Source organism: Pongo pygmaeus, chromosome 21 (genome assembly GCF_028885625.2).
Source record: "Pongo pygmaeus isolate AG05252 chromosome 21, NHGRI_mPonPyg2-v2.0_pri, whole genome shotgun sequence".
NCBI lineage: Eukaryota > Metazoa > Chordata > Mammalia > Primates > Hominidae > Pongo > Pongo pygmaeus.
In genome coordinates, this window is record NC_072394.2 from 14756483 (window position 1) to 14774616 (window position 18134).

The following is an 18134-nucleotide window of genomic DNA, read 5'->3' on the forward strand; positions in this document are numbered from 1 at the left end:
AATCATGTCTCAGAGCAACCTCTACCTCCCGGGCTCAAATGATCCTCCCACCTCACCCTCCCAAGTAGCTGGGATTACAGGTGTGAGCCACTGTGTCTGGCCTGAATAAAGGAATTTTTAACTTTTAATTTTAACTACTTAAATTTAAAAACTGATGTTTGATTCAGCGATTTGAAAACAGTATATTTGGAACCGCTTGGATATGAGAATCTGCTTTTTAACCACACATTGATGAAATCTAAATAGAGAACAAGCATTTCCGATGACAGCTGCTCTCTCAGGTTGAAATGCACCGCAAATGTAAAATACACACTGGATTTCAAAGTCTTTGCAAAAAAGAATGTAACATATCACATTACTTTTTTTATTGATTGATTACATGTTGAGTATTGATTGGTTACATGTTGAAATGATATTTCGGGTATAATAAAGTGGGGTCAGGGAAAAATATTTTTCCCAAATAGGAAAAATAAATGGGTAAAATAAAGCGTACTATCAAAATCAATTTTACATTTCTTTTTGTTTTTATTTATTTATTATTTATTTTTGAGACCAAGTCTAGCTCTGTCGCCCAGGCTGGAGTGCAGTGGCGAGATCTCGGCTCACTGCAACCTCCGCCTCCTGGGTTCAAGCGATTCTTCTGCCTCAACCTCCAAGTAGCTGGGATTAGAGGCGCGTGCCTCCACTCCCAGCTAATTTTTCTTTCTTTCCTTTTTTTTTTTTTTTTTTTTTTAAGTAGAGAGGGGATTTCGCCATGTTGGCCAGGTTGGTCTCGAACTGCTGAACTCAAGTGATCTGCCCGCCTCGGCCTCCTAGTGTTGGGATTACAGGCGTAAGCCACCGCGCCCGGCCTTCTTTTTGTTTTTAAACGTCGTATTGACATTTTAAGATGACATCCGCAACTCGCATCACTGGGACAAGCGATTCTGGGTCATGAATTCTCCCATTCCTCATTTACTCTGCAGCACCGGGTGGCTGCGAACTCCGCTCTTCTGCTTGGGTTTCCACGTCACCAGCAGCTTCTTTCCTTCCCAGGTGTCGCCGCCTGCTTTCTGCAGCCGCTGCCCGAGACGGGTTCCGAGGTTCCGGGCAGCCAGAGCCCCGGAGGCCTTACAGGAGCGACCTGGCAATTCCCGCCGCCAGCCGCCAGAGGAAGCTGCTTTGCTGCTGTCGTTGCCGAGCAACTCGTAGCCCGGAAGCAGTACCCCGTCCCTCTCGGTTCCGCGGCGGCCAAGCTCCGGGAGACTTCCGGCAGGGCGGGCGCGGGGTCTTGGCGAACGGTCTTCGGAAGCGGCGGCGGCGCGATGACCACGCTACGGGCCTTCACCTGCGACGACCTGTTCCGCTTCAACAACATGTGAGTGACACGCGCCTAGGGCCAGCCGCTCCTGGCCGGGCCCCGCTTCCCGGCCCCGCCAGCTCCGGCCCCAGCCGCGCCCTCCCGGCCGGACCCCAAGCCCGGGCGGGGACCCGCGAGAACCACCCCCGCCGGCGGACGCGGGTGCCTCCCTGGGGCCACAGGGTCCAGGAACAGGTGGGCCTGGAGTCGACGCACGCCGGCCTTGGCGACCTTGGCCGAGGTGCTCAAACTTTGTCTCTGGAGCCTGCGAGCTCGCGGGTTCTGGGGCAGCGCTCGGGCCTCCGCTCGTGGTCGCTGTCTGGAGGCGCTGGGGTGATGGGGAGAGCTGGGGACGCGGCCTCGAGCCCACGACTGGGCTCCTCGCCCTGCCCGACTGCTTGCTGGCTCGTGGCCGGGCCGCGCCTCTTCTGGGCAGTGGGCACCGCCGAAGGCCCGGCCGCAGAGGGGGCTTGCGAGGATCCGAAGCTGCTCAGCAGCTGTTGGGATGTGTACATCGTGAAGCCCACCTGGTGGCCGTGGTTAAATTGTATCCAAATGAAATGACACTGATCACTGTGTCCCCTGAAGCGGATGCTGTCTCAGTCATGGTTAGTGTTTGCAAGTTTAGTTACTGTAGCTGCGCACCCCGGTGTAGACACCTTTCCTCTGTGAGGAGTCACGGCAGATCTTAGGGGAGGCTCGCTGTGCCCAGAGCCCTGGATGCAGTTTCTTTGGATTCGAGTTAAGGCCAGACCTCTGATTTGCAGGTACCAATTTTTTTTTAAGAAAACATTTTATTATGAAGATTCCCACACATTTAGAAAAGTTGGAGGAATTTCACCATGTGCTTTTATAGACACTTTTCCTGGATTCTGCAGTTAACATTTTGCTACACTGGTATCTCTCCTTCCTTCCCATCTATCAGTCCTGGATCCACTTTAAAAAACAATAGGGCGGTATGTGAAAACTAAGGACCAAGTGGTTCCGTTGATTCAAGTGTCAGGAAGAGAGAAAGAACTATGGGATGAGATGGCTGGGAACATTTCAAAGAGGGGGTGAGCCTTGAAGATGGATAACACATTGGTAAGTGAGGAAGAAGGAAGTTCCGGAGGAGGAGCGGGGCATGAAAGTGGGGAAACTTGAAGTGCGGTCAGACAACTGGGATCAGTGCGAATCTAGTGGCTGGTTTCTGTCACTGAGCAGTCAGGAAGAAATGGGTGAAACAGGAGGGGTTTAGACTTGATCCTGTGGAAAGAATTTTCTGTTGGGCCAGTCTGGTAGCTACGGTGACTTGTGTTGAACTCACTGTTCCCTGCATTGTTTTGAGTGCCCACGTAATAATCCAGTTAATCCTCACGATTGTTTGAGGTGCTGTCACCCCCATTTTGTGTATGAGTAAACCAAGGCATGGCAAGCACAAGTGAATTGGCCCAGGTGAGAATGAGTAAAGCAAGGAATTTCATCCAAGGAGATTGGCTCTGGAGCAGTGGTTCTGAAAGACTTGGTCCCTGTGGTCAGGGACCATATTAGAAACGCACATTCCATTTGCGATCCACTGCTCTGGAGTGGGTCTTAACCCACCTGGAGCCTCTGGAGAGGCTCACCCCCTCTTTGAAGTGTTCCCAGCCGTCTCATCCCATAGTCCTTTCTATCCTCCTGACACTTGAATCGGAACCACTTGGTTCTTCGTTTTCACATACTGCCCTATTGTTTTTAAAAGTGGATCTAGGATTGATAGATGGGCAGAGAGAAATGATTAAGCCAGTGTAGCAAAATGTTCACTGTAGAATCCAGGTGATGGATTCAAATTTTTAACCACTGAGTTCTGTGGGCTGTCATGTGATGACAGCAGGTAAACTGGGCAGGTAAGCCATTCAGGAGGCCTTGGCAGTGGCCCAGAGATGATGACTTGACAGAGGCTTCAGTTTGGGACGTGCAGCATGGGAGGTGACATGGTGCCTTGAAGCTTCAAGAAAAGTTAAGGCAGAGCCTCATGGAGAATCAGTTTTAACTGAAGATCTAGGAAAGGACAACAGTTTTACATGGAAATGAATAGAAAGAAAATACACAGGAACACTTGCAAGAAAATATTAGATTTCAGAGAATCATGTGGCCTCTTCAGAATGTGCCAGTAGGGGAACTCCACTTATTCCCCATTTTCTTTTATTTTTGAGACAGGGTCTCGCTCTGTCATCCAGACGGGAGTGCAGTGGCACAATCATAGGTCGCTTTAGTCTCAAGCACCCAGGCCCAGGCAATCCTCCTGCCTCAGCCTCCCGAGTAGCTGGGACTACAGGCACGTGCTGCCACACCCCACTAATTTTTAATTTTTTTGTAGAGACAAGATCTTGTTTTGTTGCCCAGGCTGGTCTGGAACTCCCAGGCTCAAGTGATTCTCCCACCTAATCCTTCCAAGGTGCTGGAATTACAAGTGTGAGCCACCACACCTGATTCCCATTTTTTTCTATTTACTTGCCTCTTTGATTAGGGCATTTTGGTAGAAAACTCTGAGAATGACTCAGATTAGATGTTGCAGTTGGAATTGAAATAATCCATGGATGTATTTCCATGGATTACATGGATTACATGGATTAATTGCATGGATGCAATTAATTTAACACATATTTTATTCTTGGAAAAATATTTGAGTGCCTACTGTGTGCCAGTTCTAGAGACACAGCAGTGAACAAGACAAACAAAAAGATGTCTTTATAGAATGTAGATTTTCCCCTCTAAACACCTTAATGTATCATAAAGTAGCTGTGACTTCATAGAACACCTGAAACAATTTTGGGGACCCCCTCAAATCCTGGCCCACAGCTTGGGAATCACTGCTCTAACACAGTGCGGGGAGTCATGTGGAACTTAGTGTTCAGTTACAAAGGAAAATAGAAGCAGGGAAGGAAAGCTGGAAGTGAGTGGGGATTCAGCTTTAGTTTGGGCGTTCAGGGAGAGTGCCCTTGAAGAAAGATCTGGGGAAGTTAGGAATGAGTTACATGAACACTGGGGGCCAGGGGAGCTTCCAGATAGAGGGAACAGTAAGTGAAGACACCCCTGTTTCAAATAGGAGGCGGGCCGCATGGCTGGTACAGAGTGAGCATGGGAGGGTAAGGGGCTAACAGCAGAGAGTTAGAAGGGCAGGGCCTAGAGAGGCCATCATAAGACCTGAGCTTCTCTGCCAAGTGCGCCAAGAAACCCAGGTGGAGGGGCCAGGAAGGCATCTGGGCATGTGCGTCTCAAGATTAGGTCTGAGCTAAAGATGGGAATTTGAGGGTCAACACAAGTGTAGAAAAAAAGGCTAAGAGTCTGTAAGATGGCACCTTAGGGCATCAAGTGTTCAAGTAAAGGAGACCATGTGGCTCAGTGAGGTGAGAGGAGAACCCCATGGTCTCAGAAGCTGAGTGAAGACAGCATTTCAGGCTGTCCCAGGAGTGGGAAGCTGTTCAGGAGCAGCTGATGGCTCAGTGCATATCATATTTGTACATTTCTTCCAGGAAAGAGAAATTGTAGATGCAGATGCGGGAGGGAAAGAGAATTGCAGGAGGAGGGTCCCGAGTACTGAGGGGGTCTCTCGCCCACACTCCATGCCTATTGATAGGAGAGCAAGTAGCATATGGGTGCAGATGCCTGTGTGCGTGGGTTTGGTGGGGGGACTTTGGCGAAGCCTCCTTCTTCCTGTTTTCTCTTCCTTGTGATGAAATAGGAAGCCCCTGAGATGGTGGGGCTGGAGGTGAGGGTGCGGGTGGGCAGACAAGAGGAGATGAAGCAGTTGTTGAAAGGTGTGGTGGAGTGACTCCCTGCACTGTATTAGAGCAGTGATTCTCAAGGAGTGGGCCAGGGTTTGGGGTCCCCAAGATTGTTTCAGGTGTTGTGTGAGGTTAGAGCTGTCTTCATGATGTATTAAGAAGGTTTTTCGCCTTTTCCACTGTCATTCCCTCACAAGTACATGGTGGAGCTTCCCAAGGTGTGATCTTTCAGCAGCAAGCATAACAAATGCCTGAGAATCCGGTTGTCTTTTAAGCAAGACGTTGCAGAATTGTTAAAACAATGCCATTGTTGTCACTGGATTTTGTTTTGTTTTGTTTTCGGAAGTATAGTGATTTTTTTGGTAAAGGTATATGTGTTAACGTGTAATTGATTTATTATTTTTGAGTGAATATTTAAAATTTTTAAATATCAGTAGATATTACCCGTATAAACAAAAGTTCTTTGGAGCCTTCAGTAACTTTTTAGTGTAAAGGAGTTCTGAAACCAAAAAGTTTAAGAACTGCTGGACTACAGAAATATGATATGACTAGCATCGTTATGGGTCTCAAAGGAGAATTTGACTACAAATCGGAAGAGAACAGTTGAAAAGTAGCTGGTTTTGAACCTGACAAAATAGTGGCTCCCTTAATTGACTAGGGAAGTGAGGGGATGGAGATGGGTTTTCAGAATGCAGATTTGGGAATGGTGTGCCGGGATGTGCTGGTGAGCTGCCCACAGCATCAGAGCCAGGTTGGGAGGCATCCACTAAGAACACGTGACTGAATGCATAGGAATGGGGATGGTGGGGACAGGGAGGTGGGAGCGTAGAATAGGAGTGGGGAGCAAAAATCGAGTGGTGGGAGTGACCACACTTACAGGGTGGAATAAAGGAGCAATTGTCAGGGAAGACCCAGACACAGGCAGGGAGGATCCATGGGGTTGGATGCTGCAGCGCGCAAGTTTGACCTTCTGTTTCTGCGTGATACATCCCTAGTTGGTCTCCAGTTCCATTAGCAATTTATTGCCACTTAGAAAACACGAGATGTAGATTTATTAACTTGAATTTTAAAGAAGCAAGCAGCAGTTAAGTGAAAAAATATGTAAACACCTTAATAGTTGCTGTGACAGCTTATTATGGCTATTAGGTAGATTAAATCATCTTCCTCAGCCCTAAAGTTGGCCTTAAAGTTGTTGATGAAACATGTTTTGTTTTCCTTGTGGCATATTATTGTTAGCTTTAGCAGGCTTATTTCAACTGGTTATTGTAAACGCTGCTTACTAGAGACATTTCTCTTGTTTCTTTCAGTAACTTGGATCCGCTTACAGAAACTGTATCCTTTTTTACAAAAAAAAAATGTTTAATGAAGATTTACTGAGAATAAAGAAAATAGAGAAATGAAAGTAAAACACAGAGGAGTACTGAAAAGTTTAAAAACTTGTAGGTCAGGAAACATCATAAGCAACACTGAAAGCAATTTTAAAAAGTGAAACTGAGAACAAGAGTTGTCTTAGATCTGCTGACAAACTGTTAATATCATGACTTGGTAGAAATCTGTAACATCATAGCTCCCCTGCCAACCTTGCCCCTCAGGAGTCAGCATGGCTGTATTCACCAGAAAGCACAGTGACTTCAGCAAGGTGGCTTCATGTCTCTAGTGTGAACAAAGTCTGGAGATAAGCAGTCCCAGGCAGGTAATGCTTCCATGAAGGCACCAACAGCCAGGCTCTTTGCAGTTTAAGCACTCTACCACTGCCAGGGTGGCCGTAACCTTGTTCCAGGCGCTGCCAGAGCAAACAGCATCACAGCCATGTTTCCGGCAGCAGAATCAGCAGAGGGGGAGGTGAGGGTGTTCTTCCCTCTTAAGAGTACCTTTGGGCCTGTACTCCCAGCACTTTGGGAGGCCAAGGCAGATCACGAGGTCAGGCGTTGAAGACCAGCCTGGCCAACATGGTGAAACCCCGTCCGTGTCTAGTAAAAAATACAAGAATTAGCCGGCCATGGTGGCTCACTCCGTAATCCCAACTACTCAAGAGGCTGAGGCAGGAGAATCGCTTGAACCAGGACCTGGGAGGCAGAGGTTGCGGTGAGCCGAGATCGTGCCACTGCACTCCAGCCTGGGCTACATGTAGAGCGAGACTCCGTCTCAAAAAAAAAAAAAAAGGGAGAGTACCTTTGGGAAATGCCCCACAGGCCCGCTCTGTCTCATTGACCAGCACCTGTTTCATGCTCCACCTGTCTACTGAATCCTATCTAGAGTCCAGAAATGTGCCCTGCTTTATAAATTGGGACTTGTTACTAAAGTGAATAAAGGATTTGAGGTAACAATGAGCAGTGTCTATTATTGTCCTAATGGAAAAATGGGGCAAAGATGTGAAGATAGGATACTCTGGTTATGCTGTTGTAACAGATAACCCCACATCTCTAGTGGCTTACAACACAAAGTTCGGATTCTGGGTTATGCTCTGTGTCTACTGTAGGTGGGTAGGAGGGTTCTGCTAACCGGTAATTTCTCAAAAGAGGGCATATAGGAGCTTAATGAACGTGTTAAGAGTTCAGTCTCATCAGTCAAAAGACATGTAAACTAAAACCAAAATGAGATGCCGTATTTTATATATCAGCCAAGATTTTAAAAAATGATAAACCTCAGTGCTGATGATGGTGAGGTGAGAGGAACATTCTCATAAATTGCTAGTGACAATATAAATTGCTATTATCTTTCCGGAAGGCACTTTGGAAATAGTAATTGCATTTCCTGAAAGCTGAAAATAAGAAGAAATAGAGGCAGTTTGTCAGTGGTTGACAAAAGAAGGCCCATAGGCCAAATCTGGCCCACTGCCTGTTTTTGTAAATAAAATGTTATTGGGACACCATGCTGATTAATTTGTATTTTTTTCTGTGGCTTTTGCAGTTTGAGTAGTTCCAGCAGGGACTGTATGGCCCACAAAGCCTAGGATGTTTACTATTTGGCCTTTTACAGAAAAAGTTTGCTAACCCCTGAGTTATACCATTACAAAAATTATTTATTGCAGGAGAGTTACTAAACATTTGGAATAAGATTCACACACAACAATCAGGAGATGGTTAAGTAAATTAAGCTGTACTGAAGAAGGATTTCAAACATTTTTTTGAGAAACTGGAAATGACCCAGGTGTCCATTGTCAGGATACAGGCTATTTAAGGTGTCTCTTCACATAAAGAAATACTATACAGCAGTAAAAATTAACTTACAGGTACAGGCAGCAACAGGACTACATATCAGAAACAAAACTGAATGGGAAAAGCAAAAAATCTCTGCAGTGTTCATCTGGATTTTTTAAATTATGACTAATGATATCACCACTTTTAAGATTTTTGAAGAATTTTGAATGACAAAAATTTCACTATATAGGAAGGAAGGATTTTAGGATGCAAATCTGTTTATATGGTATGCTTCCAGTGACATTTAAAATTTGCAGTGAAAGTCCCATAATCCAGGTGAGCCTATATTTGAAAGTAACCTGTTAGGTCCCAGAGGTCGATGGGAGGGAGGGGTGTCTGGGACTCCTCTGTTAGCCACAGGAGAGATGGCTGTGTTGTATGTCAGTGGCTGGCTGGCAGGAAGACTGGCTGTCCTGCCATGTTAAGGGTTGTATTTGAGGGGTATTCAAAATAATGATGGTCCTTCAGAGGAGATTTTGAAGAATTTCACACCGAACAGGTTTTCCAGGAACTTAAAAACTATGTTTATGTATGATTGATGGTGTCCTCTGATAAACTGCATCAGAAAGTTTATGCTAACAAGAAATATGTTTTCATCCATTAAAGTACAGAGTAAAAAGAGGAGAAATGTAGGAATGATTACATGTCAGTAAGGATATCCCAAGGTTGAAGAGTGAAGTCATGAGCAAATTATTCAGGCATTTACTGTTAACACAGTTGATTACTTAAGTCAGCTTTTATCTGCATTACTAGAAATGCAGGATTTGAATCAGTGGAGAGGAAAAACTGGGTAATTAAGTTGGCTCTGGAAGGACTTAGGTTGTAAAGTTATTTTCACAGTCTCATAGCTGAAGTCAAAGTAGGAACTAGCCATTAATTTTTCTGTGCAATTATGTAAGCATCAGTGTATTGAGCATCTACTGTGTACCAGGCACCAGGGATAGAGGGAACATGATATTCATAGACTAAGAGGAGGCAGACTGCAAACAAACAATATCAGGTGATAAATGGAGAGACTTAGATATGGTATGGTCAGTAGGGAAGTAGACTGTAGAACTTTCGGGTCCTGATTCTCTGCTTTCTATTAGACAGTGCTATCACCATTCCACACTTGAGGCTATATGTCCAAGCAATTTTGTTAAAAATCAATGATAACCTAAATATTTCATGTAATGGTATGTATGATTATAGGACTCATGCAGAGCTGGGGATAAAGTAACAGTATACTTTTTAAAGGAAACTTTTTTTACAATATCCTTTAATGAAGAACTTTTTACTGTCATTACTTTTCACACTCCTTAACAGGATTCTAGTATGGGATTCCTTTCTACCTACAGTACCTTGCCCACTGGCCAGAGTATTTCATTGTTGCAGAGGCACCTGGTGGAGAATTAATGGGTTATAGTAAGTATAATACCACTAGTATTTTGTGGAGTAGGTAAAGATTTTAATATAGATTTCAACCGATTGCTTTAGACTGCAGAATTGAAATATAATCATGATGCTTGTAATTTTATTTCCTCTTCAACAATTCAAGAACTTACTGATCTCTTTGTTTTAGGCATTGTGCTAGGCCCAGGCGATAACAGCAGTGAACCAGACAGACATGGTCTTAGTCTTCTTAAATCTTTCATTCTAAAAAAAAAAAAAAAATCTTTCATTCTAAGGCCGGGTACAGTGGCTCACGCCTGTAATCCCAACACTTTGGAAGGCCAAGGCAGGCGGATCCTTTGAGGTCAGGAGTTCAAGATCGGCCTGGCCAAATGGTGAAAGCCCGCCTCTACTAAAAATACAAAAAATTAGCTGGGCGTGGTATCGCGTGCCTGTAATCCCAGCTACTCAGGAGGCTGAGGCGGGAGAATCACTTGAACCCCAGAGGCAGAACTTGCAGTGGGCTGAGATCATGCCACTACACTCCAACCTGGGTGACACAGCGAGACTCCGTCTCAAAAGAAAAAAAAATCTTTCGTTTTATACTTTTGTTAAATTTCTACATGGTTTATTTAGTACATAATGCAGGTATCATGGCATCCTCATTGAATTAGCATTACTAACAGAACCTTTAGCTCTGAACTATATATGTACATCCACATGTACCCACATATACCCATACCCATATGAAATGCAGATATTTGAAAAAATACATACTCTGGTTTTTTTTTTCAAAATTAGTTGTGTTTTAAGTATATCATTCTTTTTTGTTCTAATTATGATTTTAGAACTATTCTAAATGTAACATATAGTGTTACATTTACAAGTGAATTTCAAATAAAAGCACTGTTAGCTGGATGACCTCAGGTGGTACTTAAAAACTTTGTTATTAGTTTCCTTTGTAATAAAAACGTACTGAACAGTAATTCTATATTTATGTGTAAATCAATGTCTAGTTAATGTGATTTTTGTTGTTGTTGGCAGTTATGGGTAAAGCAGAAGGCTCAGTAGCTAGGGAAGAATGGCACGGGCACGTCACAGCTCTGTCTGTTGCCCCAGAATTTCGACGCCTTGGTTTGGCTGCTAAACTTATGGAGTTACTAGAGGAGATTTCAGAAAGGTGAGATTCGGTTTTTCAAATACACTTAGTGATTTGTGGACCTCTAACCATTTTTTTCCCCTTCAGGCTGAATAACTGTCATGCTTTACAGTTCACAGGAATTTCATCTTCCATCTCCAGTAGTCCTTAGAACAATTCTGTCACATAGTCAAAGTGATATTGTTTCTATTTTGCCATTGAGGAAATTAAGGCAAAGTGTTGTAGTGACCCGCTGTAGGCCTATAAGCCGAGGAATTGGTGGAATCAGTTCCAAAGGCTAGCTCTCGAGGTTTCTCTTAGTGTTCCTGCCACGGTGGCACACATTCCTAAAATCTGTTACCATTCCTTGGCATCTAAATAAATTTTTAACAGTGCTCCTCGGCCAAAAGAAAATAGTTCAGTCTTAAGCAGTTATATTCTAGCTGTTTAATAAGTATTTATAGCCTAACAGCTAATAGCCATTTAGAAAAAAAATAAATTGAAAGAAGAAATATTTTTATTTCATTCTTAAATAACTGTGGCTAGCTACTAATGAGATGTGTGCACCTGTTGGACATTAAATGACTTGGCACAACCACCTGCATTCCTGTTTCATATTGATTTTCATCTAGTATTTTTTTTTAATCACAGCAACTGCCAGAAACTCAGCTTCATAGAAATATTATGTCATTAAGAGGAATGTAGCATGATCTTATGTTGAATTTGTGAACTACTTCAAACTAGTTTGCCAATATCTGACATGTAAGGTTTTGCTGTTTTCCCTGAACATTCGAAATATCCTTTGGTGGCTGTATGAGTTTGGGACACTTCAGGGCATCTGAGTGCACAGTTTGCAAACTGCCAGCATGGCATCTTTTTTTTTTTTTTTTTTTTTTAAGAGACGTGTTGTATATATCAAACCTCTTCATTACCGGAGATAAAAGTAATACAATAAATAGAAGGCCCCTCCTCGTATCTTCATTCTAGAAGAGAGATGTTTGTAGAAGCTTGACCTGTTGTCAAGCTGCCATTTCTTTCTCCACTGTAATTTCCTAAAAGTGTGGTAGGAAAGAGAATAGTTGCTGAGAAGGGTTCTTGAGCTTAATTTCTACTTAATTATTAGATTTAATAAAGGCAAGTTTTAAAGAAGTAACTGTGGCTGACAAAGGCTTCAAGCCAAATTAGAGGCAAAGGAGCTCAAACTCATTCAGAGAAGAAATTGTGTTAGCTGAAAAAGAAGTCGGTGCTAATCTTTAAGATTTTTTGAAGTTCTCTCTAGACCAAAGAAGGGAAGAAGATTTTTAGCATGATTATAGTTTACACACATTTATTAATGGCATTATGTTGAAAGAAAAGCATTTGGCATTATTGTATAATGAACAGGGAGTTAGAAAGTGGGTTGTTCAATGAGAACACATGGACACAGGGAGGGGAACATCACACACCGGGGCCTGTCGGGGGTGGGGGTTTAAGGGAGGGATAGAATTAGGATAAATACCTAATGTAGATGACGAGTTGATGGGTGCAGCAAACCATCATGGCACGCGTATACCTATGTAACAAACCCTGCACGTTCTGCACATGTATCCCAGAACTTTAATAATAGTAAAAAAAAAAAAAGTAGGTCGTAACTAGCTCTGACCTTGCACATATAATTTAAGGTATTCTTATGATAGATTCTCCCTCTGAGTAGAAAACCACTAAGCTCTCTTCCCTTCCAGTTTCTAAGCCTTCATTATTTTAGACTAGTTGCTAAGATTTAAGTAATCTTTATTTGTAGGGGTATATATACATATATACATACATGATACATATACACATGCTTATATACACTATATACATGTATAGATAGTGCATACAATGTATACATTAAAAATAGAAACCAAACAACTAGAGGAGAAGAAAAATTGAATGATAGAAATCAACTCCAAAGAAGAGAAAAAGGAAACTAAACCAGCAAAACAAAATGCATGAAATAAAATGGTAGCCCAGAATCCAAATATTGTCAGTAATTACAATAGTAAACATTAATGGACTTAGGACTTTATTTATTATTAGTTTTTGAGACGGGGTCTTACTCTGTTGCTCAGGCTGGAGTGCAGTGGCGTGATCTCGGCTCACTGCAATGTCTGCCTCCCAGGCTCAAATGATTTTCCTGCCTCAGCCTCTGAGTAGCTGGGATTACAGGCGCCCACCACCATGCCTGGCCGGCTATGATGACTCTATTTAAAAGACAAAGGCTGTCTGTATTGTTTACAGGAAATATGTGTAAAATATATTAAAATATTTTTAATACAGAAAGATTGAAAGTCAATTTTTAAATTACCTTGCACATTCTAACCAAAAGAAAGTTAGAATACTTATTAATAATAGTTAAATTATAGTTGAGTAATTATTACCAGCATAAAAAAGGGTCACTGCATGTTGATAAAATATTTAATCAAGGAAGTAACAAGTCTGGGAGTGGTGGCTCATGACTGTAATCCCAGCACTTTGGGAGGCCGAGACAGGTGGATCACTTGAGGTCAGGAGTTCCAGACCAGTCTGGCCAACATGGTGAAATCTCGTCTCGACTAAAAATACAAAAATTAGCTGGGCGTGGTAGCACGTGACTGTAATCCCAGCTACTCGGGAGGCTGAGGCAGGAGAATTGCTTGAACCTGGGAGGCGAAGATTACAGTGAGCCAAGATCACGCCATTGCAGTCCAGCCTGTGCAACAGAGCGAGACTCTATCTCAAAAAAAAAAAGTAGCGATTTAAAATGGTATATACCAAGTGACATCATTTCAAAGTAAAAATGCACAAATTGACAAAACTACAAGGAGAAATAGACAAATAATTATTATAATGGGAGATTCAGACATGCTTTTTTCTAATTCATAGAACAATGAGACAGAAATTTGTCAAGCCTATAGAACAAGAATCAGCAATTTTCTTCTGGGTCAGATAGTAAATAGTCAGGCATTACAGGCCACCTAAAGTCTTGGTTACATAGTTTTTTGTTTTGTCGTCTTCTGTTTTTAACAGCCATTCCAAAAACCATTCTTAGCTTGAAGGCAGTAGCAAAATAGGTTATAAGCCAACCCCTGCCCTAAAGAATTTCAATCAGTAGTCCAAAATCTTTTCACAAAGAAAGCTGTGGCTTCTCTGGCCAGTTTTACCAAACATTTAAGAAATAATGACTGAAAGGTCACTTTTACACAAACTATTTTGCACAAGCCAAAAAAGGGAACATTCCTCAACTTATTTTTTAAGGCCAGGATAACCCTGTTAACAATACTTGACAAAATATGGGAAAGGAAAATTCGAGGAAGATCTCACTCAGATGCAAAATCTCGGAAAAATAATTAGCAAAGTGGATTTGGCACTACATAAATAGGATGACACATCAGGAACAAGGTGGTTTCAACTTTACACTAAAGGAGAACACTGGTTATTTTAGAAAGTGCAGCAAACTTGATAAAATCCAATATTCCTTCCTGATAAAAACTGTTAGCAAACTAGGAAATATAAAGGGGGAACTTCCTTAACCTGAAAAATATCTACAAGAAATTCGTAGTAAATATATTTAGTAGTGATACATTGAATGCTTTCCTTTTGAAATTAGGGACAAGTTAGTCCTGCTTCGGTAATTTACTAGAAATTATAGACAGCACAAGAAAGCAGGAAAAAATAAACAATAGGAGGATTGAGAGGAAACAAAACTTATTTTGCACAGATATGATTATACAAATATAAAATCCACAAGAATCTAGAAATAAATGTTTAGAATTAATAAAAGGTAGGCAAGGTTGTTGGATATAAAGTCAGTATAAAAATCAATTGTATTTATATATATATGAACAGTAAAATTTAGAAAAAGATGCCATAGCATGAAAAAACATTAAGTACTTAAGAATCTAGCAAGTGCTATGCGAGACCTCTCTGACATTTTGAAAACTTTGAGAGATATTAAAGTAGCCCTGATAAGTGGAGCGACAGACTATCACTGGATTAGAGGATACAGTAAAACAGGTAATTGACCACAGTTCCAATGTAACTGCAGTCAAAATCCCAAGCATTTTTTATAGTACTTGTTAAGCTGACTCTGAAACATACAGAGGAACAGAAAGAGCAAAAAAGACAAGATATTCTTGAACAACAAAAATGGGTGATGTGCCCCTCCAGGTATCAGACTGTAAAGAGTGAGACTGTATCTTAGTGCTGTAGTTATCTAGACCAGTGTTACAGAATTTGAGAAACAGACCCAAGAATATATGGACTTTAACATACCACAGAGGAGGCATTGCACATCAATAGTATGAAGATAGGCTTTTCAGTAAAGGTGGTTGGACAATTGGATGTCCCTATGGGAAAAAAAAAATTTCCCAGATTACCACTATTCCATACACAAATCAACTCCAGATTTATTAAAAACCTAGATGTGAAAGCAAAACTAAGAAGTCTTTTGAATATAATATGGCAGAGTGTGTCTGTGGCCTCAGTGTAGAACTTTTTAAAAAGGCCATAAAAAGGCTAAGGGAAGGATTCATATATTCAGCTTCACTGAAGTGAAGTAACTTTTTATCAAAAGATAACATAAGGATAATGACAAGACAAACCACAAATTGGAAAAAGATACTTGCAGACATTACACAGTATTGAATATTCACAATACATAGAGAACTGTAGCGGGGGAAAAATTGTGTGAAAGATTTAAGTACTATACAGAAGGAGAACTCTAAATGGCCAACCAACAGAAATATATTCAGCATCGTTGGTAATTAGAAGTACAAATTAAAATCTGAGATATAGTTACAGTGTAAGATTGGCAAAAATAAAAACATGTGATGCACCAAGCCTTGCTGCTGTGGAATGGAGGCTTACTCACTTCTGTGCAAGAGTAAGTTGGTACAAGCCAGTTGGAAAAACAGTTTGGCATTAACTAATGAAGATGTGCCCTGTGACACAACAGTGAGACTCCTAGCTATAGACCTTACGTGAGACACTCAACAAAAGTATTCACAGGAGCACCGTTTGTAATAGTAAAAGCCAGAAACGTATCAACAGGACTGTGAATGACTTGCGGTGCACAAGCCCAGCCACTCTTGAAGCCGACTTTTACAATGTTAGTCGACTGAGAGAAGCAAAAGACAAAAGAATATATGACTCCATGTATATAAACTTCATAAACAGGAGAAACTGTAATAGGTGGTGAATTTGTAGAACAAATGCCTTGAGTTTATCTTTTAAGAAAATGTGCTGTAGCTTTTGAAATACTAGCATGCAAACATAAAGTCATCGTCTTACACTGCAAAGTAGTTGTCATAAATCCTAAGTAATACCAATTTCTATTACCATGTAATCAGCTACAAGGTCCTATTACTACCATTCTGAGTAGTAGTCAAAGCAAGGTAAAAACACGTTTTAAAAAAAATATGTATCTATTACTTTCTAGGGTTTCTCACATTCTAACATTTTCCTTTTTTGTTTTTTTTTTTTTTAAAGAAAGGGTGGATTTTTTGTCGATCTCTTTGTAAGAGTATCTAACCAAGTTGCAGTTAACATGTACAAGCAGTTGGGCTACAGTGTATATAGGACGGTCATAGAGTACTATTCGGCCAGCAACGGGGAGCCTGATGAGGACGCTTATGGTAAGCTCCCTTCCATGGCAGTATCCCCAAGAAGTCGAAACAGTTACATTCTTTCTACAGATTGTAGTATTTGATTATTTTAATAAATGTAGAAGAATCATATTTGACTTTAAAATCTCCCTCAACCTACCTTTATGAACCTATTAGTAGTAGTAATTAACTTACCTATTAACTAACCAATGGTTAATTTCTGTACATTACTGTTTTACTGTGTTACATACATATTATTTTGCTAACAAGAAAACGTGTATTGTGAGCTGAATCATGGGTGAGGTTTGGTTAGCATCTGGTACACTTGGCAGTTGGGAGACGTTTATAAATACATTTTGCTTAGAATATGGTGGAAGTGGGGGTAGGGGATAAAACCTCTTATGGGAACTTTACCTATACACTTTACATTTGATATAATACGTTTTTTGGGTGTTTATATTAAACTTTGCTTCTTTACAGATATGAGGAAAGCACTTTCCAGGGATACTGAGAAGAAATCCATCATACCATTACCTCATCCTGTGAGGCCTGAAGACATTGAATAACCCTGGGCGGTGGTTCTTAGGCAGATACTCTAGATGCTTTATGGACAATATTATTTTCATTGGATGATTCTGGAGCTCTATTAGGAGAAAAGTAATCATTTTAGATCTTAAAGACTTCAAGAAAATACAGGTTATCAATTTATTTTAAATCTCATTGTTTCCAGTTAGCGATATCATACCTGTTAAAGCTGTTGATTGTGAACAAAATTCAGTCAAAAAGGCAGCTAGGTCAAAAGGAAACACCACTCTCATGGTTCCTAGTATTCACTGTATGTGTGCTAGGGAAAAGACTTGCTCCAGTGTCCTCCTCAGTTCTGTGCCTGAGAACCACTGCTGTGTATATTTGTTTTTAAATTTTGTATTGAACTGTTAATTGAAGCTTTAAAAGCATATATGAAATATATAAATCTAAGATGTATAATACATTGTTGACTCTATGAATGTTTTCTGAAGTTTGTTAGTCATTTGTAAAACTAAATCAGATTGTAATCCCAGTACTTTGGGAGGCCAAGGCAGGCTGATTGCTTGAGGTCAGGAGTTTGAGACCAGCCTGGCCAAAATCTATACAAAAAAAATACAAAAATTAGCTGGGCATCCCAGCTATGCAGAAGCTGAAGCACAAGAATTGCTTGAACCCTGGAGGTGGAGGTTGCAGTGAGCTGAGATCGTCCCACTGCACTCTAGCCCAGGCAACAGAGTAAGACCCTGCCTCAAAAAAAAAAAAAAAAAAAAAATCAGGATTGTGAAAGGTCATCATTTAAGATACGTTCAATTAAATTGTGACTTCCATACGTAGTATTTTAAAAATGCACACTTGAAGCAATCACCGCCCAGCATACTTAAGAAGCTCCCTTCTTATCGTGTAGTAAATTCTTCCCAGGCACCTGCGTTCATACCATTATACTGCTAGTCCTAGATCTTTTCTCCTCTTCACAATGCTTTGCTTAAATCCTGCCCTTCTAAAAAGCCAAAAAAAAAAAAAAATTTGAGCTTATTTTTTTTTAGAGAGGAGAAAGAACATAATTCCTAAAGAAAGGCCATATAACTATATCATAGGCCAACCATGTATTTTATGTGTAGTGTCATCCTCTGTAATATGTGAAAATATCCGGTTAGTGAAAGACTTAACTAAAGAAAAACCCACAAGAAATTATTAAACTTTTACTATTGA

At 41.1% G+C, this 18134-nt stretch overlaps 1 protein-coding gene across 2 annotated transcripts; it reads left to right on the forward strand.

The window, feature by feature from the left end:
- Positions 1-335: 335 nt before the first annotated feature.
- Positions 336-17386, forward strand: NAA20 (N-alpha-acetyltransferase 20, NatB catalytic subunit). 2 transcript variants are annotated; one of them, XM_054466963.2, is made up of 6 exons: positions 336-1357; positions 6393-6417; positions 9599-9689; positions 10701-10836; positions 16282-16427; positions 16878-17386. In XM_054466963.2, the coding sequence occupies exons 1-6, from the start codon at positions 1305-1307 to the stop codon at positions 16961-16963; spliced, it is 537 nt and encodes a 178-aa protein (XP_054322938.1). In that variant the 5' UTR covers positions 336-1304; the 3' UTR covers positions 16964-17386. The 2 variants fall into 2 exon arrangements, with proteins under 2 accessions (XP_054322938.1, XP_054322939.1); XM_054466964.2 differs by lacking the exon at positions 16282-16427 and having other exon boundaries at positions 1197-1357.
- Positions 17387-18134: the final 748 nt, after the last annotated feature.